The 27,244-nt window shown below is 35.4% G+C and overlaps 1 protein-coding gene across 1 annotated transcript in view; it reads right to left on the bottom strand.

The window, feature by feature from the left end:
• Positions 1 to 27,244, bottom strand: part of LOC143259735 (uncharacterized) — a 52,903-nt gene that overhangs the window by 10,813 nt on the left and 14,846 nt on the right. Inside the window, exons 2-4 of the mRNA XM_076523142.1 lie at positions 25,213 to 25,263; positions 18,897 to 19,163; positions 856 to 1,061 (exon numbers count right to left, since the gene is read on the bottom strand). Of these exons, the coding sequence (XP_076379257.1) occupies positions 856 to 1,061; positions 18,897 to 19,145 (455 nt within the window). The 5' untranslated portion in view covers positions 19,146 to 19,163; positions 25,213 to 25,263. The remainder of the gene's footprint in view (positions 1 to 855; positions 1,062 to 18,896; positions 19,164 to 25,212; positions 25,264 to 27,244) is intronic.

The raw sequence follows: 27,244 nt of genomic DNA, 5'->3' as shown, positions 1-27,244 counted from the left end.
GAATGTACGCTTAAGTTGCACGTTTGTTAAAATGATCGTCCACAAATCGTTATTTAAGCCTCTAAGTGATATTATTGTAAGTGAGCCATTCTACTACTTACAATTAGTTCATGCGTCTCTGAATACAATTCCAGCGTTTTTTTTTTATAGCCGTAGCTACTTTCAAAAGTGTAATACAAAATTTAATGAAAAATACGTCGAACAACCGAAAACGAACACTTAGCACTAAACCTACCGAATCGATCAAAATGACCGGTTCAGCATTCTTGGTCAAACATCATACATTACAGTAAAAATGACGAAAGGTCTAAATAAACATGGTCGTCTCGTTATTACAAAGCAATGTGCGTTAGTTACTTTTAGGGCTCGGTAGGTTTAGTATCAATCAAATCGGATAAATCTGTACAAAATGACATCTACAAGAAATATTTAAGTATATAATCCAACTACTGCATAAATTTCGATGTGAAACCGGTTGTACATAGTAAACGTTGCTTCGTCATGTAATATGGGTAATGTTCATTCATTGGACAGGTCACTCTGTATCAAAACACGTGTACGCGTTGTTCTGCTAGCTGCTCGACCGTGAACAACTGTTATCCCAAAACAATAAAATGCAAACTACTCCACAGAATTAGAGGAACACATGGTTTACTTACCTTTCGGGTAAAAATGCGCTTTGGTTAAAATTATCATAGATGAAGTCTAGCGTGCTCGAATTCTCGTGAAAAGTTCAAAGCCGTCGAGACCTGTATCAGTGATGCCAATGTAACCCGTGGGAGTCGGTGGGAGGTCAAAACCACGTTAATCGCGACCGATAAATATTCGTAAAAGCGTGTTATAGTGCGAGCCCACCTAGTTTTCGTGACTGGTAGCCATTCAGCATCTGTGATTCGCAGGCTCTGATCGGGTTGCGGTAGACGAGCTTCCAAGTTCGGTGGTAAGCTCGGTAAACCTCTCGGGTCCGGTTGTATCGCGGTCTTCTGCCCTCCATCTTCTCCGTGCACCAATAATCCGATATGATCGTCGAAGCTGCCTTTCAAGCCGATATAATCTTCAGCCTGCGAGAGCCAAGCAGAACCGTTGAATAAACTCCGCGTCACAGCGATTTTGATGGAAACGAACAGAAGCAAATAAAGCGCGGTCCGTTCGCGAACCGCGTTTCAATCCGATTGTATTGTTCTTCGAGCGGCTCAAGCTCTGTAGTGGAGCACGTTCGCGCGAACAATTTTCATCGATGAAATTAAAACGCCGCGACGAACAAAGACGTTCGCGCTGCGAATGATTTGTAGCAGTGATCGCTATTATAATAACAACGAGAAGGCTCATCGAATAATAATTCGTTTTCCGTGGATACTTGAATTGCTAGCGATTCTTCAAGCAGACAAGGGTCCCGGAAAGTTGCAAACGCCTTGTTTGTATATTAAAGCTTTTGATATTGGAAGCCTGCGAATGGGAACGTTGATAGCTGGGAAACTCGAAAGTTCCTAAAGTGCGCCGCCCTGTTTTCAGAAATAATTGGTACCAACTCCCCTGGAAATGTACCTTCTTGAAGCAGTAACTAATTTTCATTGTTTGCGTATTTATAGCATGAGCGGAAATTCATGGTACAAACTTAATTAGGTAAACGCGTCGAAAAGGTTACGTTAACGTGCTTCCGATTTATAATACTATAACATTTCATATTCGTTACGTTCATTTACTTTCTGAAAATAAATATTCCTGCAAGGTTCTTGATAATTAAAGCCCTCCGGTTTATTTACATATTTTGTTTCTCCGGATGAGAACGAAATAAACAGCACCTAATTATCTCTTAACAAGAATTCTACATAACGCGGTAAAAGGCGAAAGTTTCCCGCTTTTACACGTTTCGAAAACGATGCTCATTCTTTGTTTTGTACTCAGTTCTGCCATTTTAACTGAATACTAATTATACAGATAGATGCATTTTGATCATTAAACCAGTTTCTCATTAATCAATTAATCTGAAACTATTTCACTGTGGGATCGAAAATCGATTTATTCGATAATTTTCATGCGTTTCGTTCGAGAATAACATATTATTTACATCGGATTTCCACATCACGAACCGTTGTTTTATTTTACTCGTATACCATGTAGGTACATAGTACATTCTGAAACTAATTTATCGGGTAAGCGAGAAATTAGTAATTCCATTTCGTTCAGCTTTTCTCGTTTCCGTTTCAGCAGGAAACATGTTAACAACGTTTCAATTGATTCCGTGCGAAGCTGTTTTCCCGCCTGCGGTTGGGGTGAATTGCGACCGGCATAAAAGTTCGAGGACAGGTTTGATAAGGTTCTATAAGCTATTCGTAAATGCCGGCGTAGTGTGCAACGTCGCGCTTATTAACCGACCGTAATAAAACTCGTACACACCATTTATTTGCCGGCCGGTAATTACGCCGAGAAAGCGGACGCTCGTGTAGAATTTATACGGAAACCCGTACGCGTACGAGATGTCGGCAGGAAGCTGCATAAAAAAGTGTCCATCAACCAGCGATACCGGTTTTTGCTTCTAACGGAAGCTCCCCGAGGATTTTAAACGGAGAATAAGCGAGATAACGCGGAAAATCCGTTTCAACGCGGCCTCTTCGCTAATAAAACCGGAACGACGGACCGTAATAAGTCACTAAAACACCACCGATATATTTTAACGCGACGTCACACACATTTAGAATTTCGTACAACGATACCACCTGTGATGTACAGTGAAATATTCAGCTCGGGATGATTGTACGCGACACCGGATCATTGTGGATTATTACACTCGCGGCTAGCCGGGCAAATTAATTCGTTCGGAAGACGAATTAATCGGTGTATCGTGTCAACTTGCTCCGGAAAATCGATACAACGTATTATTCCATACGATTCAACTCTTCGTTGTGGAATCTAGTTCGCTGACGTTCCAAAGTCGATTCTTCGATTTATTCTAATCGATTGCAGCACACAGAGATAATAACTCGTTAATAACTCGTAAACAAGACCGCGGATTGCAATCTTCGCCAAGGAAAAAGTTACTTCAAATGATCTCAGGAATCCCGGCATTTGTAGATTGCGAGAGAATTTTGGGACACCCTGTATAAGTAACGATAAAATCGTATTTTTACATAAGCAATGAACCACGATACTAATCCTTTCAGTGCTGGCTAAAATGAGAAAGTGTAGTGAACGAAATGTCGATTGTTTATATTATTTAAATTCCATTGTATTATATTCGTATTGTAAATTATATAAAGATCATTGTAGATCAAATTCGTTGTAAATAATACAAATCAAACAATGTTCAAATTTTTGTTCATCTTTTCACCATCAGGATACTCCATTACCAAATCGCAGAAGAGTAAATTACTGTCAGAACATTATTTTAAGGTAAAATCGAAAAAAATTATGGAAACATTTCTTGGTTTATCCAAATTTTTTATTTCAAAAAGGAACAATGAATTTCTATTTCTTCCATGACGAATATATTATACATACATACTCGTCGTTGAACAAAAAGTTGCACTCTCTTTAAGAATAATAGGCGAGACCTGGATAGATTGTAACAACAGTTCAGATCCTTTTAAAGTACATGAAATACATACCCAAGTGTCATACACTTTGTCACTTTTTTCTCCGAAATTGTGTTAGCACGTGAAATGCCAGATATCAACCTCAAAAATTGCCGCAATATCGAATTTAATTAACAAAACCGAAACTAGGAAGTTAACTCTTATGCATTGTACAAATTCTAGTGACATTCAGATTGTTCAATATATTACGATAAAAATCAAAATTCAAAAGCTAGTGAAAAGTTATTGTCACCCATACGTGATCGACGCAGTACCGAACGTGTTAAACAGGTGTGTAAATATCAAGTTCGTCAAACTATTTTTTCATTGGAAAGAACATTCTTGAGAAAGAACTGCAAAAAAATCTTTTTTGTTTCAACGTGCTCAGGTCTTCCCTGCTGAACGCAACCCGTGGAACCACATAACAGCTACTACACACGGGAGTTTCGAATCGAACACGGTGGAATAGTTTGGGGCTAAAACGAAGCGGCAAGCTGCGTCTTGTTCAATTCGATTCCACCGGAAGTCGTCGCGGTAAGAAGTTGAAAGCTTACCGGCGTAGAGTTCCGTTCGTAGCGAAATTTTCGCTCGTTGGTAATGTCGGCGCGCTCGCGGCACGGAAGTGCACGGGAAATTTGCATTTTCCAACGTTTTTTCCCCCGGCTGCGTCGGTTTCGTTATTAGAGCGACGAAGAGCTTCTTATGCACCCGGTATCCTAATTAAGGATCTCGAGAATAGTTTTGGAGCCCTTTGAAGTTATGGTTCGCTTAGAACACTACATTTTCATTACGTGGAATAATTCAAAAGGAGAATCTGCGGGCGTGAAAGGGACAAGATTTTAATTAAATGCCTGCTATATTCGAGGAAAGCCGAAATTTCGTCCCGACGTGCATTATCTGATGGTGAAATCGTCGCTTCGAACTGTCGCAACGTTAAGTTAAATTTACATTTGTTGAAATAACGAGTCAATTCCGAATAGTTGTTTTTCAGCTTCGAACTGATCATTAATATTTGCTAGCGTTGCTGTTGATCATACAATAACGCCGCACTATGATATTTCGCTTTAATCACAGCGGTAATTTAATCTTCGCTAAACATCCCACTGTCGTGCACGCCAACCTATTTTGGCCGACACGCCAGAACTGTTCGTCCAGTTTTATCGGTAATCTGTCGATATCGCGTTGACGTGGTATCATTAAGAACACTACGACCAAGATTCAAGCTTTATTCGAACTAACGAAATACATATGGTGAATATCCTAGGTTTAATTAATATACCACCACTATTCGTTGTTTATTACTTTAATCATTGTTTTTCTATTTTCATGCATGGCTTCATGTATTTTATTCGTGAACTGTAATCGAAGGATTATTAAATCGATATTTACCAGGCTCGTCGTGACACGCCATTTTGAATCTCTCTAATCGTACGTTTGACTAATTTCTTGTTCCGTTATGCAATCACAAAGGAACCCTGATACCAAATTATACTGCAATATACGCAGAGACTCGAAGTAAATTATAATATGCGTTCATAAATCAGATAGTAAGTTAAAGCAAATTATAAATATATATTCCATGAATTAAAATGTGAATTAAATTCCATTTTGCTCGTGTCCACACGGATATCGATGGTCGAGATATTATTTGGTTGTATAACAAATTAATCCGATATGTAATTTGATATGTTCAGCAAAAACTGAAATTTATCCATATATTCTCTGTACGGATTTTGAAATTATCACATTTTACTAACTGCAACATGTTGCGTTTACGAAATATGAGAAAATTTAATTAGACAGTAATATTTTGAGAAAATATTATTTCCTGTAATTAATAACTTTATTCGAAACATATATAAGGGAAATGTAAAGCAAGCTTAAATTTTATGGCTGCAAAGCTGGAATAAAGATATTAATAATAATAACAAATAACAAATTTATATGAATTTTATATTAAGGGGGTATTCCGGTTTTGAACCTTCAAAGAATCAATTTGATTGAATTCGTAAAAATGACGAAATTGTAAATATTTGAAATACGTACATATATTTCTGCATAACTGATCAGAGAAATTTTAGATATGCTTTTCTCGAGTCCTCTCTTATTTTTCACAGAAATAGTTGACACGACACCTCAAGTTCTAGTTTTTCTCAACTGACCTGAAAACCATCTCTTTTTTCTTAGTTTCTTATGATACTGAAGATGAAATAATACTTAAACACTCGATAATTTCAATTAAAAATATTGCCATTTTATAAATAATTGAGATTACTACGCTATATTTAGATTCAGAATATAAACCGATTTATACATAATAGAAAGAATCTTCATTTTTTGGTATTAGATTAGTAAAAAATGAAAAATTATGTCAAGTTTTACAATAATATTACAAAATATAACTTACGAAATTTTTAATGTAATGAAATAATGTAATAAAAAATCTTCTTAAATCGTCAACAGAAATTATTTCGTTGATTTTATGTATGATTTCTAGAACGTATATAAAAATTGCTAAAAATCGAAGTATTACATCTGTAATACTCGTTCATCTGAACGAGCATAACTGATCAACGTGACATTTGAAAATCTGATATGTAGTCCGGTTTGAATAAAATAATGTATTGTGGAAATTACTTAACGATTTCTAACTTTCTGTCAGATTGTTACTTTAAAAATCCACTAATAGAACTTTAATTCCGCTTACCAAGTGTCGATATATTTTTTTTTATGTTATCAAATGTACATGATCCTGTTTGCAATGGTAACCGAAACCTTTACGAATATAAAAATAACGTTGTTTTTCATTTCGCGCGAATGGGGAAGGTGAAATCGATGCGTTATATCTGCTGTTTTATGAAAACGTTGTTAAAAAGAATCAATATATAATATATTTATCTAAATGACAAAATTTCATGTTGTTTCTATAGTTAAAGGATCGTGATAAAATTATAGAAAGCGTCAATGTATCACGTTCTCCTCTGTTTAAAAATTGAAGGTTTGTATGTTTCAAAAAGAATCGAGTTATCATGTTTTTCTCCAGATAAAAAATTTTATCGAAATTCTGTTGAGTTTTCGAGATACGAATAATCCGTATATATTATTTATCGCAACATTTCGATGAAATCGCGTGTAATTCTCGTCCGCTTACACCAACCTGCTGTTACGCGCGAATGGACTAACGCGCGTCATTCCTGGAAAAGCTATTTCCTGCTGGGCAAAACCTCTTTTCCATCTCGGAAATGATCTTGAGACCAATTTGCTCCCCCGACTCGTTTTTTCGGATTTTTTCCGGAACAGGAAACGCAAGGCAGAGCAGAAAAAGAGCAAAGCGAGGTATTCTAGAACACCATTTAATCGGGAAGATTAGGTTTCTAAAAGCGTTGCACGCTAATCCCTGTTTATTACGCGCTTATCGCTTTTTAATATTCGCTTCATAACTGCAGTGTCCATACGAATTCATATTTTTGTGACAACTTTCGCGTTATCGTGTCAACAAGATTTTCCCATAATTGTGTTGAAATGAATTTGAAAAGATATTTTATGTGTGTGTGTTCAAAGAACATGAACCTTTCCTGGTTTCCTGAATTTTTAATTTCTCAACTTAGGTTCATCCTGTGAGCATAGTCATAAACTAAAATAATATTTCTAGACTTTAGCTGGACCTAACAACATTATTTCTTTTTAACTAAAAAGGAGCATATTCTGTTGTTTCGTTTGTTTTTTTAAGTCGGGATTAAATTCTGCACAATATAAATACAAATTTTCTTTTTCTTCTAAGAAATGATTACAATCGAAACAGTTCTAATCGTTCTATCTGTGAAAAAACGAGACCGATATGTTCCACCAACAAGATGAAACTCCTCTTTTAAGTAATCGAACCGATTCGTCCACTTGGGACAATCTGAAGTGATGAAAATGTGCGCAGACCTCTTCCGACGTACCATTGTCCGGCAATAAAGAGGAAACTGGTAGCCAGGAGCAAGAATAGATGCCGCACGGCAAACCGGGAAATGCGAAGGCACAGGGGAAAATCGATGAATCGGAGATGGCAAAGTTTCCCGTTACCACTTTTCTCTTTTGCGCGGACAAAGAGCGAGCGCAAGGACGAGTGGAAAGTTGAACCCTCGCCGTTACTTCTAAAGTCTTTTGAAGGATCCTTTCTGTCCCGGACGGGAAACGTTTGAAAATTCCCGAGCCTCCGCGAGGGTCACGGCACCCTGCGAATTCGTGTTCGCCGAACCTGGTCTTGCCATCTCTTTGCTTCCTCGCCGGTGACCAAAAAGGAACTATCCGCAGGAACTTGGCTCTTTCAGAACCGCGGACCTTTGCCGATCGAAAAACGCCAAGCAGAGCGATCCTACCTCTTTCGCCGCAATATGGCAAACATTGCGGTAGCTCTACTCTAATCAATTATAGACAGCCTTGTACTTACAAAGCGAAGAAGGAGAAGACAGAGAATGTTTAGTCATGGGCCTATTAGAAGACTCGGGGGGTTTTAAAAACCCCTCACAGTGTGCGGAATTAAAATCAAGCGATGACGTGTATACACGACGAACGCAGGGCAAAATGGTCCTATTACAAATTTTATGAAAAACGAAGAACTACATTTTTATTTAAGAAAAACTTAACAATTTATTTCTGAAAAGTTATTGTTATTATAAACTTAAAAATTCTCAAATAATAATAAAATACATAAATAAGAAAGACACCTGTAGAAAAAAAAATATTAAGAATTTCAATTGAGTTCGGTGTGATATTTCTCGAAACACGGTACCACACAAAGTGGCACTTCAAAGGTCTTACACCAGTATCTTGACTCCTTATGGATTCCATTTTTCGCGAACAGACAGTACATCTTCTACCACCCCCTCCGTATAAAATACTTAGCAGTTCTATTGGTAATATAAAGGAAACATCCCACCAAATAATATTCTTATTGTATTTTATTAAAATTTCGAGTTTTCATAGTCAATGGTAATTTTATATCTTTAACGACGAGTAAAAACGTCGAACGCACCGCAATAGAGATTTGGTTTGACCTGTATACACGACAAACGCGCTCAACTGGTTAAAAGGTGTTCGCATGTACTTGTCCACGACAAAAGGCCTTCATGTACAGAGTGTCCCCTAATTTCTTCCGCGAAACTTTACCAGCATATTCTGCAAGTCGAAATAAGAAAAAAATATTATATGAACATTTTTTAAATGCTTTGTTGAAAAGTTACGACAAAAAAGGTTAACGGACTGTTTTATTCATATCAGTTTTGGTTTGTTGAAAGCATAGTAAATATTAGAGCAGGGGTGTCAAACTCGCGGCCCGAGATGAACATTTTTGCGGCCCAGTCAATATATCCGACGCAAAGTAAAAATAAAATAGAAATGTGAATTAGAAATTTTGAAAGTAGTCTCGGCCAATCAAATTTCTCCCGAAATAGGAAAGATAGTATCAGAGAAGAGATGTCAAGTATCAGGACGTAAACAATAATTTAACTTTATATATGTTTATTACAATGTACTAGTCAAAATAAAAATATTTGTTTCTATGAACATTAATTCTTTTTTTGCGGCCCACCTAAAGTTAAGCATTGTTTATTTGGTCCAAGTTAGCTTTTGAGTTTGACACCCCTGTATTAGAGTTTAGGAAAGGGTAGGAATTACGATTATAAAACCGAAAAGAGCCAGCCGTACTCGCTCTCTGATTGGTCCGTTCATAACACGTTAACAAAATCGCGATAGACATTTTCGCCAAGGGAAAAGTTTCTTCGAATAACCTCGGGAATCGCTGCTCTTCTGACGTGACAGGAGTTCTGGGACATCCTGTCGAGATACAGGGATCGATGACGGATTAGTAGCTACGGGAGGGGTATCGAGTGAATTGGTTCTGTGCTAACGAGCGTAGGAGGTGCACGAATGATTAGTGTTATAAATAGGATACGAAGCTTGCGACAAATTCTTATGCAAATTGCAATCCTCGTAGTCAATTTTATGAGAACTGAAAGAAGGAAACAATTTAATTTCGTACACATGTTTCTTTGTCCTTTAGAAATCTGCATGTACCACAAATGCAAAGATCCGCAATCTACACAGTATTAGTAAGTAACACATTCGCTAGCATCAGAAAGTTGGATTCCTCGAACGTCGTATTTTCTACCAGGACATTAAGTAGTAACATGCATAAAATGAATTTTACTGTCTTCACGTGAGTCACGAGATCGTGGACTTGATACATATGTCGGAAGTGGGAAATATATTAATTTCTGACACAGTCGAATAAATTAAATTTTGCTACAGTCAAGATAGCGTTCGCTATGATAAACGTTATCTTTCTAATTTCGACTTCACTAACATCAAACCTACCATGCCGGCCAAAATGACCGTTTACACATTTTTTATTTTAAAATTGTTAAAATTAATAGAACTATTACAACTAACTCTAGAAAATGATCGGCTAAGATTCTTAAAATAATAACCCGTCTAAATGAATACAGTCTTGTAATTTTTGTAAATCGAGTAAAAAAATTCAATGTGACTTATTCGACAAATATAAAGTAAATTATGCCGAAAAACAAACGAAAGGCACAGCAATTGGTCACTCCACAACAACAGGCTCGACTACCCTAATATCACATATTTGCGGGAAATATTTGCAAAAAGAATAAATTCAGTTCGTGTGTTTGCTACAATTCATTATTTTAACCATGTTTAAGTCTTCCACGATATAATTTTAATATATAATAATGTAATTTTAATATAAAATAACGTAATTTTAATATAAAATAACGTAATTTTAATATAAATAACTTTGTAATTACTCAGAATAACGTATGTATGTTGGCACAACTGCAGTGAGTCGATTTGATGTATGATATATATATATTTTATACACGTATACATAACGAACTACTTATTTAAAAAATAGATTATAAGTTACTTTTCGTTCTGCAAAGAGTAATACACATTTGGGAATATAAAAAAAGTTTCAGTTATGATGAAAGAATTGAGAATTTGTAGTTTCATTTGATGTCAAATATATATAGACCCAATTTATATACAAAAGTTACTTGGATTACTTTGATTTTATAGATATTTTAAAGGTCGGTGTTGGACTGACTCTGTGAAACCTGGCGTTCTGACTGACAGACGATAAAGAAACAAAGGATACAGGTGAAGAAAGTTAGGTAACACGATAGGTGGAAGAAATATAACTCGGTTGCGGAGGATCGCCGCGCCATGCCGGCAACCATTGAGACACTTTAATTTCCCGGAGGGTATCAAAGCCCTCCTCGGCCCGATTTAGGCGCGATTTTAGGTCATAATCTGTTCTCTTTTATTCGGGATGACTGGAAACTTTACGCCGGAGATTAAAATGGTTTCCGGTTCGCTGAAAAGAAGACCGCCCCGGCGTTCTGACCCTTAGCTTAGCTACCGTAGACTCTTTGCATTCTGTGTCCCTTGGTCGCGATTCCTACCGATTCTTGCCCGTTCAGATAGTCAACAAACCTTTTTTTTCATTTCAACCGGATCAGCCCCGCCACAATAGAGCATCTTTTATTTGAATTTATACGCTGACTGCTGAATTAGCAACCTTAAAAGTTCTGCAAATCAAAGTAAATTCGTCCAATGGAACTAGTACGCTGAGATTAGCCGTAGTACTCTTTCAGTTAGCCAGCGTTCTAATTAAAACTGATCAGTATATAGACAACTATTCTTGTCTTTAAATCTTCGCAAGTATTTTGTTTATATGTTCTTTAGATAATGGACAAGTATAAACGTTGTTATGTAATATCCAAATGCTTATCACCGCTGTGTTTGATTTTTGAATTCTTTTGTCGTACGTATTTCTTAATTTTAATACAAAATGCCAGATATTAATTAAATTTGTAATAAAAAAAATGTTAAATTGCAATTGAGAAATATGTATTGCAAAAGAATATAATGTTCAATGCAAACAGAAAGGAAACTAGAATTTTTTAAAAATCAGAACAACAATTTACGTTGTTAATACGTAATCTACTTATACTACGAGAGCTCGTGTTACATTTGCTTAATTAACTTTCGTGTTTCGCATACTGCTTGTTAAGTCTCTATTTGCTAATTACAAGAACAGAGAGAATGTAAATCTGCTTAGTTGTTTACAAAAAGATATTTAAATTTCATTTAACGCACGGCTGCAGATCTAGTGTCTGAAGACTCCGCGGAATTTTATACACGGAATGGTATCCAATATCCCAAGAAATTTAATATCTCAGGAAAAAGGAGAATGTCCCCAAAAAAATGTGATAAATTCACTGTGAAAGAATACGATTACTATCTATGGAAAAAGTCAACAATCGTTAGATTACGGATTTCATGCGTTTACAACGAAAATTAATAAACAAAATCGATACATTAAGGATCTTTAAACCAAGAGCCATAAATGTTAAAATCAATATGGAAAAAGTCGTTTCGTAATCAAGTATTATTTTGATTCAACTGTTTTTAATTATAAATGTTTTTAGTTATAAATAATAGTTGTGTGCAACTGAATCATTAGGCTACAGATTTTTTTCATCTTCCTTCTCTTTAAGATTATTGCTCCTGATTTTTGTCATAAATGCACAAAATCCGCAGTTTAATAATCATTATTGATGTACAGGGGAATAACGATACTTCAAGAGGAAAACGATACACTAAAACAAATAAAAAATGTCACATGAACCTAATATGTGGGAATATGCGTGACACATTTTTCATTTTGTGTTTTGGTAAATTCATTCTCATTTTAAAAAGATTTATATTGTATTAATAAAGTACAGTATTATGGAGAAAAGAAGGTATTCGTCATAAATTGTTTTAATCTGTTTCTTCTTATTGTCCCGTTTCTAACGTATTGTAACATTGTATTATACATACTTAAAGCTAATATGTGCACAACAAATGTTTTCGGAGATAAAATTACGTTTTAAATTATAATATTTATGACAACAACAACTCGATATATAGAAGTGAAACGTTGATTGTAATATCTTCGCATTGTTCCGATATTATTAATAACAATAGTTGGTTGCAGCGTTTCGAATTTAATTTCTAATTAAAGAAATATTCATTGCTACCGGACAATCGATCCGATTGTTAAAGTATACGTATAATGGCTGTTCAAATGTTAAGCATCGGTTCTCACGTTACAGTTTATCGAATATTCGGTCGCTTCTCATTTTTCCAGTTGTCGGCGGATTACGGATTGCAATGTACTCTGCAGAATAGACAATCGCTCGAGGCATACGCTCAATAACACGTTACCAACGAATGCGTTAACTTTACAGATCGTGTTGAACACGATGGGAAAGTTACTAATCGTGTATCGGTAATAGCCGATGTTTCACAGCGAGAGGAAACACGTTGTATTTGATTTCGAGGAATTAACAGAGGAACTGAGCCGAGAGGGAAAAATAAAACTTTGTAAAATCAGTAATTCTGTTTGATAGCCAGATGGGCATGCGTACGATTCAGTTCAATCAGGTTATGGAGGTCCATTATCGATTTTTATTGCTTGCCTTACTTTTATAAATATTTGAAATATTCCTAGCGCTATGGTATCGTTTGATTGTTACTTTCATTCGATTTAAACTGATAAATGAAGGAGAGCAACGTAGTATGATAGCCTACTGTCGGCTGTCTCCGCTTCAAGTAGTAGAACCGTATAATGATAGGACATGTTAGCCAGCTATATCAGAAAAACTATTATCTTAGTTTCTTTTGAGTCGATACTATAAGTGACTGCAACGGTTTATTAGAATTTTTTGATGATTAATAATTGCATTCGGATGTCCTCAATCAGGAGACGTAACAAAACTCTCTATTAATAATTATAGTACATTCAAAGTTAACAGTTTTTGTTTTATTAAAGTCTGTATTAATACAATCTTTTATCAAATTTTATTCAGAAAATCTAATTATAGTTCCCACGTTCCATCATTTTCGGCGACGCGGAAGAAATTCTCCGGTTGCAAAGGGATAAAAACTTGTTTCATGAAAATTGACGATAATTAGCTAGTTCAATTGCAAGTTGATTAACAACTCCAGTTAAACATGCTTCTGAAATTTTATTATTCTTCTTGGTGTTTGTTTCACGCAGAAGCTACCAATGGTCGAATATACAAATTTTGAATTAACCACTTTAGTTTTTATTTTTCAAACATTATTTCAATGGATAGTAGAAATTTTGTTTTGTGACATTCATTTTACTGAAGCACGTGTTGCATTGTCAATTGAGACGTGGAAAAATTAATTGTTAATAAGGATCGACTATGTTATCGACTATTTGTTATGAACAATATCGATCGATCGTACAAATAGACACATATGTGGACACCCTGTTCAATAGAGTAAACGTTCCATAAAAGATCGATGTCAATAAAATATGGATTTGAGAATTTGCAATGATTATTTAACATCTCTTGCAGAAAATCGCACTTGAATAACACTGTTTCTATAGTTTTCTTTTTTAACAATTCGGACAAAAATTATTCGTCGCATTCATCCTATATCGTAGAACCTTGTATTAATTAAGAATCATCAATTTAAAAAAAAGAACTTTAACAAAAATCCGACAAATTGCAGCCTTTTTGAACAGACGTTTCAAAGAGGATTCGAACTGCATGTAATCAAAACGGGTCGTATCCAAGAGAATCGGATTTCGCTTTTATACCTTGTTTAATCGAAATCGTGTAAATATACTATAAAACCAGAGTTGTGATCCCTCTGTCGATCACTCTCCGATATTGTGTTAAACAAAAGCTATTCAATGAAAGGTACTGTTCTCTGTGACGCGGCTAACGATAGCGACCGACGCTATCATTACCTGCGTATAGTATCTAGCAACCGTAATACGATACACGTGGTCGTTGCAAAACGATGCGAATTAATTATTGCGCGCCGCACAGTGATGCGAGCAATGGAAAAAAATAAAAAAATTGATATTATTTTTTACAACGTAATTGTAATCTAGAGTCTTTATTCATACGTAAACAATTAAAAAAAAAAGTAACCCTCAACATCGAGGAAACACGTTAGTATGGACAACGATTGTACTCGCCTTTGCTTCCTCGAGCATTTGCCTGGTTATATCGCAGTGTTTCTAACATCGAGTTATTTAAAGTACACGGCAATAAGTATAAATATGAATGGATTATTCAATTGAAGGTACTTAAACACTTGTTATTTTGATTGTGAAATGGTTTATTTACTTATCGTATATTCAGTTTTATTGTCACTGTGCGCCGTGCCAAGATCAGCCGACGAAAGAATTACAATTTTTGTTGCTGCTAACGGATTAATGAACGCAATTCGTTAGCGTTAACATACCATTGAGCGCCATAATTCAAGTCGTTGTCGACAGTGAAAACTATCGCTGGTCCAGCGGGACGAAACGCGAAATGAAAAAATATCGAAACAGAAGAAACAAACGAAAACAGTGATACGAAATTTCGCGTCCGCAAAAGCGCGCGTACGAACACCAACTTGTTCGACGGTATCGGTAAATTGCCGCCAGTAAATCAACTCCTTTGGGATTGTAATTCTTTTGGGGCAATATATGCCGGCTACCAGATGAAATTCTAACGCGATAACCATTTTTTTTATGCTAATTCACCGCCATCGCTACCATCGTAATGATGTTCCGCAATCAATGGTACGTAGGACAAAAGCTGGGTAAAATAGTATTTTAAATGACAGATAGTAAATGCATATTTTATTTTAGGTCATGCATGTACTTTGGAAAATAAAATATTTTATTCTCTCTCTCTCTCGTTCTAACCATTTTTAAGATAATATTTCAAATAGTAGTTTATTTAAAAAATACTGAAAATATTTGTGCGACAGTTCGGAATATTTTATTTATTATCATACATATTAATTATTTAATTTATTATCATCAAAGAAAATGTTTTTATTTTACTAAATCTTAGTGTAAAATATTATTTTAGTGATTTAAAACGGAGGAAGTACTTTTCCCCTGCGTTATAAACATACATTCAATATAGTTTTTAAATGAATACTTCTGAAGACAATAAATTTCGTTTGCAAATATTAAGTATTTTATGTACGTTATTAGAATGAAAAATATTTTACTTTATGTTTTATATTATCAAAATAAAATATTTATATTTTCATATTCTAACTTTAGATTACCGAAATAAACAATTTTATTTCACATTTTATATCATCAAAATAAAATGTTTTATTTACTGAAATTTTATATCCTATTTGAAAAACTGTTTTGTTTGAATTGTAAAGAATTCAGTATTAAAAATAGTATTTCAAATATTTTGTCTATAAATATTAAGCGGCATTGCGTGGAACGGCATAGTCGGGCGAATGAATAAATAATGCAAAATAAAATGTGCTTGCGTAGCTCATTTTCTGAAAAGATCGTCGGAGCTGCACGTGTTTCACTGTTATTACGCATCGCATGATTTTCTTTTGACAGTTTATGCAGATTGACCGGTCGATGAACATTTTCTGGTTAAAACACTTTTCTGGTGCAAAATAAGTATGTACATTTCTACGATGAAATGTTCGATCGAACAAATTGGATCACGATCCATGGGGCTCGAACAGGTTACGAGATCAATTACTGTGACGAGGTTGACCTACAAAGTTTCTATTTCGTTTCAGAAAGACTCAGGCGATTTTCATCTGAATTTGCATTCAGAAAATATAACACTTTTCGCGAAGATCATGCTTCTTGCTCGAGCTGAGATTTTGCGAAAGTTGACTTGTGTTACAGTTCGTACGTTAAGGGAATAACAAGTGAACCTATTTACAAAGTTTCAAGGTAACCGACTTTCCAGATATCAACTCAGCCAATTACGAAAACGTGTTTAAAGTTTCCCGAACTCCTATATATGTATACATATAAGTAATGTCACATACAGAATGTCATGTAAATAGTGATACAACCTGATATGGGCTGATTTTATGTCGAAAAATAAGTCAAAAATATAGAATAAATTTTTTTCATTGGAAACATCGTTTTCGAAAAAATCAACTGTAATTGAATATTACCGAACTGTTTTTACGCTCGAAAACCACTGCCATATTTGTAAACATCGTCCAGTGTTATCTCACTTTTTTTATTACTCTTCACCACGATCTCTAGAACTGTTCCGCTGAATTATTATTTACGGGATCATCGATTAAATTTATTACGTATACTACAAGAAAGAATTATCACGGCGTCTGATAAACTAAAATCGCAGGGATAATACTTTGGAGAAAGTGCATAGAAATTTAATTATAAGAGCACAATTATGTAATAGATATCATGGACATCATTTTCAACAATATTACCGATACAAAAATTGACCTAAAATTATTAAAGATTTCTTACGATTGTTTCACAACAACGAGTTCACTAATGAAAAAAAATTTATTCTATATTTTCGATTTATTTTTTGGCGTAGAATCTCAGCCCGTATCCGGTTGTACCAACAGTTACACGACATCCTGTACAAGACACCTTTTGTTTTAAGCGTTGTGACGTAGCCAAGTTTCCAAATTTATTTACAATTCGCTAGAATTATTTTTCTAAAGCCCGAAAACGTAGGAAAATGTAAAAACAAAAATTAGGTTCTTGAAGCTAGAATAGGAAGGCTCTTTAAAAGAGGATTTCGTGCAATTGCAAGGACGTTTATCTGACAAGGGGATTTTAAGGGCGTATCTTTGTACGACCAATTTGAAGGAATATACATTTTGTTTGGAGAAATAGATAATAGAACGTTTGAGAAACGTGCCGTCAGAATCCTAAGGTTGAGTTTGCGAGAATCACGCGATTATCGCGTATTTAGTGAAACGACTCAGCGTTTGATACAACGAACAGTTTGCTATAAGGTAGTTAGTGTTCCTACTTACAATTAGAATCGATCTATCGTTGTGTTTGAGACCCTATGTCAAAGGGAGGCTTACTTTATGGTCTGCGGATAGCAAGCAAACTCTACAGATCGATTGGTTAGTTCTAGTTATCTTGCTACTTTATCAAAACCCTTAGACGCGTTTTTCTTCGAACTTTCTTAAATTGACATGACGGGAACGCGAGATATAATTGACCGATCAATTTCGGACAAACCTCGTTCCATTTATTATAAACGATCTAATTACGAGTAACACGAATAATAATTACCCAAGAATAGTTCACTTTTTATTTACATTTTTCTCAAGAATGTGAAATCAGTTTTCCAAGAACAATCATTTTGTGAATAGACAAACTTCTAGACTTGAATATTAATTAATATGGCAAGCTCGCTTCAACAATTCTGCACACGACTGCAGTATATTTTAATCACAGTGAACAGTTTCGCACGTCATCGACGCTTTCTTTCTACAATGCCGAAAATTGTTCTTCATTGCAGGAACGAAGAAAACCGAATCCAAAGTAATCAATGTTAGTTAACGAACTGATTAAAAAAAAAAAAACTGTAGAGAAAATAATTCCGCAGGGGAAAGTACAATATATGTAGATTGCTGAGAAAACGGAATTATTGTATCTGCGGATGGGCGCGCGACACGAAGCCAGATTATTAATCCAGAATACAAGATCTTATATTATAAACTCTCTGAACGACTTCAAGAATCAACGTGAATTTACTTTCACCGTCAGCGAATTGAAACAATTTAATAACGTCCGCCAATGCACACACGTTCGCACACGTGCACCGTTATATTAGACGTTCGAGCAAACAGCTTCTTACGTCTTGCCCTTCTTGGATTATGGATACACAACGCCGGAAGATTTTTTCTATGCCAACATCGAAGCACGTTGAGACTCTGCTCCATACCGTCCAATAAATTACTAAGATTTTTGAGCAGTAGAAAATGTTAAGGGTAAGTTAGAATCTTGAAAACTTAAATAATTCACTTATTTAGCACTCTTGTGTTATTCACTAATCGCGGGTAAGTAAAATCTGAACATTTCCTATAGATGCAGTCCCACAAGTAGTCGCTAATTGTTATTAAGCAGGTGCGACAATAAATTAGATAAATAAAAAGCAAACAATTCGAATGACATTCGCATAAAAGTGCTACAAAAATCGGTCATTTTTTCTATTATATGTTCTCATTTTAGCCAACACTGAAGGGGTTAATTTACGTAAGACACCAAAAACCTGGACAGTGAATGTGTTAACTGTCTTCTCGTCGTAAGTAATGAACATGAAATCTCCGAGGAGCTACATTCGTGAAACGACACGTTTTTAGCGGCGGTAGGAGTTAATCAGGGATTAATCGTAGCCAGAGATTCGGCTCGGTCAATTAAACGAATACAGATGGCTCTAATTGCGTACTCACTCCGAGTTCCCCATAATCTGGACGATCTGGCGCAGCCGGCAATCGATGTCCGCTTCTGTGACCTCCTAAGGCTCCTGTGCCACCTACACCGACGCCACGCCTCTCGTCGATCAAGAATATCTCTGTAAGTACGATCAAGCCGAATACCGCGAAGAACATCACCACCAACATGAACGACATGTTGGCGCGTTCCTTGAGAACGCCAGCGTTCGCCCGGCTCCCGCTCGACCCGCTCCTTCGGGAACCCATCCTCGAAAGGCTCTGCAACTGAACAACCAAAAACACGCAGGTGACACTGTACTACAAATTCGACATTTTTTCCATGACTTGCACTGTTCACTTAGTGGTCCTGACAGCATTGTAAAAAGGACCACTTTAACTCGTAAAATATAATAGAAAAATTATGATACTTAGCACACGAGTAGAGTAAACTAAGCTTAATCCAACCGTATCTTTCTGGCGCTGATAAGACGGTTCAAAGAGGTGAAAACAACACTTCATTCAACGAAAAGTTATCTTTAATTGTTTACAATTCATGACAACGTCAACGATATCAAAACGTAATGAAGATTCCATCACATCTCAAATATACATATGACTTATACGTACACAAAAACAAAAATCATTTTTAATAAAAAAATAAGTTATAAATTACTTCTCTATCTGCAAAGATTGTTAATAATTACTATGTATTTGAGGATACGAGAAAGTGTCAGACTAATTAATGGTTTAATAACAAAAAATAAGAATTTATAACTTTATTTTCGTACAGATAGCTTTAATCTATGTGCGAGGGTTAAGTAAGAAATTTAATGCATGGTGTAGATAAAAATTATTAATATGAATTTCATACAGTACATATATACGTATATTCAATTTAGTGCGCTATCTCAAATATCTGAACATGACACGGAGATATGCCGAATAAATAACTGATAATAGTTGAATGTCTCTATTATAAATCGTATCTATTTTCTGTTAAAATAAAATAAGAGAATGAAGAAAAAAATAAAAATATTGACCTATTTAAAAAGTATTTCTCGTAAGTTCACACCAATCGGATAATTTCGATTCCGAATATTTCTGAAGAAGAATTATCTACTACCTACTATACCGAAATCGGATAAGAGTTGAACAAGATTCTCCACTGTTTCCACAAAGTAAATGGCGATCACACCATCCTTTATTAATCCATCAAAACTTTTGCACTTACCCAATATTATTGGATCTAGCAGAAAGTTCTGACCGTTTCCCAATTACCTGCCTTTATCGCTTCCTGGTACGCTCAAAAGGGCAACCTGATTTGCTTTTACGCTCGAAAAATTTTGGTGTCTTCTAATTTCAGGAAATTAGACGGGGAATTATTCGTTCTACAGATGAGGAACATTATTTTATCGCCGGAATAATTAACACTATTTATAATAAGCGGTGCATTATATAAAATGTGGCATGCTATTTTTTTTAAATAATGCAACTGTAGATAATTTACAAACTGTACCTCACTTGTCTTAATTAAAGTCCTAACAATTGATATTTTTCTAATCATTAGACAAATTTGACACAGATTTAAAAAAGATGCATACAAAGTATCTCTGCAATAGGCAAACGTAAATAAATATTATGGAAATACCAGCACATTATCAACTATTCATGAAAATCTACGTATTGTATGAACAACTGTAATTTAATAATAATTAAACTGCGGATTTTATGTATTTATAAGAAAAATGATAACGTGAAATACAAAATAAAAAATAGGAAGAACATCAGGAATAAAAGGACACAGGTATGTTACTTTTAAATAATTGATCCGCAGTCTAATAATAATACTGCAATATTAAACAATAGTAAAGTACCTATTGTTTTTATTATAAATCTTTTCAGGAAAGGAAAGCAATCGATTAATTTGTTTTAATTATCTTTTATTGAGTGTAGCAAAAGTAAAAAGTAAAACTTTTACGAGATATTCAATGGCTTGTGAACGATTGCTTGCCTTGCTTGCCACTGCATCGGAAGTTTAGTTATTTCTCCTCGGTCAAGGTAGAGCTTTGAGACTTAACATAAAATCTTTTTCTCAGAAGGTTATCGCACTGTCCATCGTTTCCACTTGATTTCAAGGGCGTTTTTCATCCACTCACGTGTTCTAATAACTGCAGTAAGTAGAATTGTCTAGTAAGGAACGGACTGGCATTATAGTCAAATTTTCTCACTCAATGAAAATTTAGACGTTACGTCAACGACAAGACATCAAAATTTGTTACTGTATTAATGTGAACAATTTTAAAAGTTCTTAAAAAGATAATATGAAAAATGTAGTACAGTAAAAATACAAAATATTCGCTGTTTAGTTCAATTTTTAAAAAGTTACTCCGTGAATTATCTTCGATTCGCTCTACGGAAATTTTTATACACCTTTTAAAACGGAGTAACCTTTTACAAATTGGACCAAACGACGAATATGTTTATGATGCTCAAATGATTAGTTTACTAGACAATGCGTAAACAAATTGCTTTCAAACCGTTTTCAATAAAATACAAAAATCATTCTTCAAATTTTTGATTAGGCTCAAATAAAACAATTCAGAAGCATCATTTTTTTTATTCTCCTCGTTATTCCAAACAAATGACAATTTTTTAAATAATTGTCTGGTAAACTAGTCCCTCCAATGTCTCAAAAAGATTCTACTTATTTCGTCCAATTCCTGAAAAGTTATTCCGTTTTAGAAGCTTCTCGAATATTTTAGCATGTGTCTGTCGTAAACACAAGAATTTCAAACTTACCGAACATCATGCGAAAGGTTCAATTCCCGTACAGATGAAACCCCATAAGAAACAATTTCATTCTACAGTTTCAACTACTTTCACGCGAGAAACCGGCCCGTTCCGCGTTGAAAAACTTTTTGAACGAGCCCTGGAGCAAATGTACGTATAAGTACGCCTCTGTGTGGCCGTGCTATGTTGGGGACGATGCTCAAAACTTAGAACTTGAAATGCAATTTCAGGAGCAACAAATTTTTCTACGTTTTGTCGTCACCCGCGCGATATACATACATACATATATATACATATATGTATATATGTATGTATGTATGTATGTATGTATGTATGTATGTATGTATGTATGTATGTATGTATGTATGTATGTATGTATGTATGTATGTATGTATATGTATGTATGTATATATACGTATATATACAGGGTGTTCCACAATTATTTTAACAGCCGAAAATGAGGGGTAGCTGAGGTCATTTGAAGTAGCCTTTCCCTTTGCGAAAATGCAATCTGCGGCTTTGTTTACGAGTTATAAACGGAAAACACTGACCAATGAGAGGTGACGGCGCGAAGTTCGAGAGCCCGCAGCACGAGGCTTTGACAGATGGTCGGGACGGACTCGAGCCGCGTTAGAAGTATTGAACAAATCACGAAGCGAGAACTTTCCGGATTTTTTTTTACTACGTAACAGTGATATTTTTAAGAAAAATGCTGTTCACCTTTACTTTAAAACGTCTGAAGAATATTTACTAATTTTTCGGACCCGAAATAGTAAGCAATTTAAGCGTGACAGCCGTTTTAATTTTCTAGTGTGCATGACACCTTGTGTGTAACCTTCACATATCAAGGTTATGTCAAGAACATATCAAGGTTATGTCAAGGTTATTGATAATATTCTTCATATTTCTCTAAACAAACATATCCCTTACGTCTTTTAACACGATTATTATTTATTAAATTAGCTTCGCGAATCATTCATTCAACTGTGTTCGGACGCGGAATTATTTAAATTAAAATATCATTTACGTACTTTGTTTATCTTCACTGTACACCTTGCTTAAAAATTTCATATGTTGACCTTGACATAACCTTGATATGTCCTTGAGATGACCTTGATATGTCCTTGACATAACCTTGATATGTGAGTGTTTACTATCACGTAGTAAAAAAAAATCCGGAAAGTTCTCGCTTCGTGATTTGTTCAATACTTCGAACGCGGCTCGAGTCCGTCCCGACCATCTGTCAAAGCCTCGTGCTGCGGGCTCTCGAACTTCGCGCCGTCACCTCTCATTGGTCAGTGTTTTCCGTTAATAACTCGTAAGCAAAGCCGCAGATTGCATTTTCGCAAAGGAAAAAGTTACTTCAAATGACCTCATCTACCCCTCATTTTCGGCTGTTAAAATAATTGTGGAACACCCTGTATATATATATGTATATATGTATATATACGTATATATACATATATATGTAGAAGCCATACAATATACCCGTCACTGAAAAGTAGAACACGTTGGAAAACTTTGTTTTATCGGAACGCGCGATCCCGTGATCATGAGATTAAAGTGGTGGTAGGGTGAATGTTAATCATTCTAAGTGAAAACCTCAATTTTCGACGGAGTGCGTTCGTCGAATGCGCTACACCTTGGCGCCGAATAAAAACTGTACCAGTAATGTTGACTAAGAGCTTTCAAGCTTTTGCTAATTGATTTTGCTTGGAACTAAAATTTTGCTCGCTTTATGTCTCATGTTATGGGCTCGTCCTGTATAAATAGATGCACTGTAATACCTCATTTAACACTCGCAATACTGCCGATTGCACATTTCTTTTACTTTTAAGGTGAGGTGATAATTAGAGTACAGATTTTTATACAGAATAAAAATTGTCTCCATCAATTTTCAAGATGTAGAAACTACACACATGTGTATACATTTATTTCCCGTCTTAGTCATTTTAATGAATTGACAATGATACAACAATGTTTCCAAATTATTTAAATATTTTTGCTATATTGTATTTCAACTACTCATTTTCTCATAAATACACAAAATTCGCCACATTTATATTTATTCTATCTATGTACGAAGTGATAATGTAAAGCGAATCTTCTGCGTTTATATTGTACCGCGAGAGGTAATAAGAAATTGTGACAATTTCAATGACAATTTGTGTTCTTCATCTCCACAGCTTTCTCTATCCGATCTGCCGTTTGGCCATTTCCCGTCGACTCTTTGCTCTTTATCTTTTCCCAAAGACTTATGCAAACCTGGTTAATATCTCCGTGCATATTTAACATCTATATTTGTACGTTCCCACGCATTTTTAGCCACTAAATTTTTTACTCTTAAATTTCCGACCTTCCATTCCATTTCTCTGCCTTTTTCGCAATCCAGCATCTTCAGTGAAGCGATTCTTTGCGTTCAGCTCACCGTTTTTTCTCGTTCATTATTAAACTTTTTTTATCAAGTCTATCACCAATAAATTAAGTGGTAATAAATCTGTACAATTAAATATTTGACATTTATTTTTAAAAGGTGCAATTGATTTAATGGTTGTTTCAACGTTCGTATTCTCGGATCGAATTATTCTGCTTTACTTCTATGGATTAACTGAGAATTAATTCTATTTGATGTGAACTTTTTCGAGAATCTAGTTCATTTACAGTATTTATGGATGCATTCTTTATTATGAAAGCATAAAAATTCTTCATTAACTTTAATTCTTTAAAAATTCTATATTAACGGAATATTCTAGAGCGTTCGTGAAAGTTATTTTATTCTTATATATCATTCAGTCATTCAATGGCCATACTGTATTACACTTTCAAAGAAACCTATAAAATTATCAAAAAACTGATAAAATTGTGTAGACAACGATTATTTTAACGAGCACGCAGCTTAAGTATTACTACCCTGTCAAGTTCTCAGCTCAAGTTCAGTGTTGCACAATTTCTTTAAACAGGTCGATGATCACGATCACCATTTACAATATGAATTTTTCATGTATGCCAAGTTTCAAATATTCGCACGACACCTAACTTTCGAAAGACATTAGAAACAGTACAAATTTTTCTTCAAGCACGTAAGAGCTTGTAAAATAGGTATTACTGCAGTTAGTATATCGTTCGAAGAAACGCGTTTCTCATCCGATTTTGCAGCTTGTCTTCTACAAGTGACGCGGAACCAAAGAAATCGATAGCATCCGAAAGTAATTTTCCGATCAACGACTAGTTGCCCGTGCACCTGTTGTCGACTCGGCAACGTTAATGGGATTTATCGGGTCCCCGTAAAAAGGGAACTTGGCCGTTCTTACACGGAAAAGTAGTTTCCTCCGTACATGTCGAGCTGCTTAGCATATCCGAAAGGTATCGATTCCCTGTTAAAATGCGCGAGTACTTTGTGCTCGTTCGATAATAAACCTCCGCGAGTGAAGGGTGCTTCGAATCGCATCGCGGCTGACGAAGAGTGCAAGATGGAAGGCAGTCTTATTGACTGAAATTTTAATAGAGAAATTTCCATTGCTGCTTTTCCCGTCGCGTAACTCACCTAAAGTGGTCCTAGGAAAGGCGCTGCCAAGCATGGGGACGGTAGTTCGTTCTGCAAGACAAAATGAAACAAGTAATTAAATCGCTCTCGCGCTCTCGCTCTCTCTCGCTCTCTCTCTCTCTCTCCCTTCCTCTTTCTCTCCTCCTATCTTTTTTTAACTATCTCTATGTATCTTCATCTCTCTTTCTCTGGCGAACGAATGAAGGGGTGGAAGGAGAGGTGGGCGAGGAACACCACGATTTACAAGGCAAATTCTATCCAACTTTGTATCAGCTAATACCGATGCGACGCGCGCGCGCGTGTGTGTGAACGCTACACATAATTTCCATATTTCCTATAAAAAAAGAAGTTATCTGTACTCTTTGTATTTACCGCTATAGCTCAGTGCTATAGTTGCGCAGACGCTTACGATAGAAGACAAAAATATCACCGTTATTTATGGTCGCGTGGAAAAACTCTCTGGGACAATGTTACACCGTTTTAAGGGAATCATGTAATAGTAAAAAGTTTCTGCACACATCATTTCTGTGGCGATCATTAAAATTACAGACGTTTTTCAAAATGTAGTTAAAAATTCTTAAATGGGACACTTAACAAGTTTTGGAGTTTTCATGTATTTAATTACTTTTTCTCATCGTACGTAGTATACTTTTATTGAGTTTTCTGAGTGAAAATGTTTATTTCATCGTTTACGATTATCGAAATTATAAAGATACGTTTAATGGTAATTTATTGAAAAAATGTCGTTTCATTGGACATATACTATAATAAATCTGCATTAATGCATGCTTGTTATTTTTTATGAAGCAACACACAATAGCTGCTTTTAATTCTGTATAAACCTAGTGTTAAATTACAAATTCTAAACTTCGTACCGTTTATGGCGATGTTGCCATAAGAATAGGTGTAATAAAAATTATCATAAAAATATAATGTTGATACTAACAAGAGCTGGTAATATCTGGAACAATCCGTAGTCTAATCGGTTACCTATTATGGTTTCCGAGACTTTATCTATATGATACGATTTCCAAACATGTCATTAACGTGTGTAAGATAAAACTAAGAAATAACTAGCTGAAACTGTTCCAAAAAAATTGTTACATGTGACGAAAGAGTAATTGATTAAATAACAAAAACTGTATAATGTTAAACGTATTATAAGTTTAACGAATATTCACGAAAGTTCTTAGACTGTTCAAATTCTGTTATCAAAATTTAGGAACAAAAGTAAATAAAGACATGCGAGAAGCAAAAATTGTCACGTTCTATTAGGGCAATTGTTAAGAACGAAGAAGTGCTAGTGCGAAACAAATACGAAATGAATCGTAGCGGAAAAGGTTAATAAATCACTCGCAGTATCAAGCGAAAGCATCTTAGAAAAATGAACAATGCAGTACGAATGTAAAATGCTTCGAGCTTTAAAACCAGTCAAGAACAATTGTTGTACGATTCGTTTTAAACTTATAACAGCTCAAATGTCAAAAATTTGCTTTCAGAAATTTGACCTCCAAATATTTTACGTACGTATCGTACTTTCGTTTTACGTGACTCAGCCGGCATAGCGATCGTCATCGCGATTGTTTCCAGTGCTCGAGTGTCAACCGATTACGATGGTTTCGCCGGTTGTTGCAGAAAACGCGGGAAACAGGAGAATGCATGCAATCACGGCAAGAAAAAAACGGTGCCCGCTAATTGACAAATTTACCGTTCGCCGGACTGTAAAGAAAAAAACTGTGTTAATGAAAGGGAAACACGCGTGGGTCCGTTAGCTCGTCGTCGAAACGCTCGAACGCAGAACACACAAGTAATGCTAGTTTATCCGGGATCTAACAAAGGCAATCATCAACTAAATACCTGGCGCGTTGTCGGGCAGATGCGAAACTTATCGCGGGATATTAGCAAAACAAATTTGCGACCGTTTTATACGATGACGATGCGATATACATATTATACAATTATCCGGTAATCGCCGGAACGTAAACGAGACAAATGATGATAGTCTTACTGCCGGATCGTTTATTCGTTGTGT

Source organism: Megalopta genalis, chromosome 6 (assembly GCF_051020955.1).
Source record: "Megalopta genalis isolate 19385.01 chromosome 6, iyMegGena1_principal, whole genome shotgun sequence".
In the NCBI taxonomy this organism is placed as follows: domain Eukaryota; kingdom Metazoa; phylum Arthropoda; class Insecta; order Hymenoptera; family Halictidae; genus Megalopta; species Megalopta genalis.
Note: the sequence above shows the minus strand (reverse complement) of the source record. Positions and strands in the feature narration are given on the sequence as shown.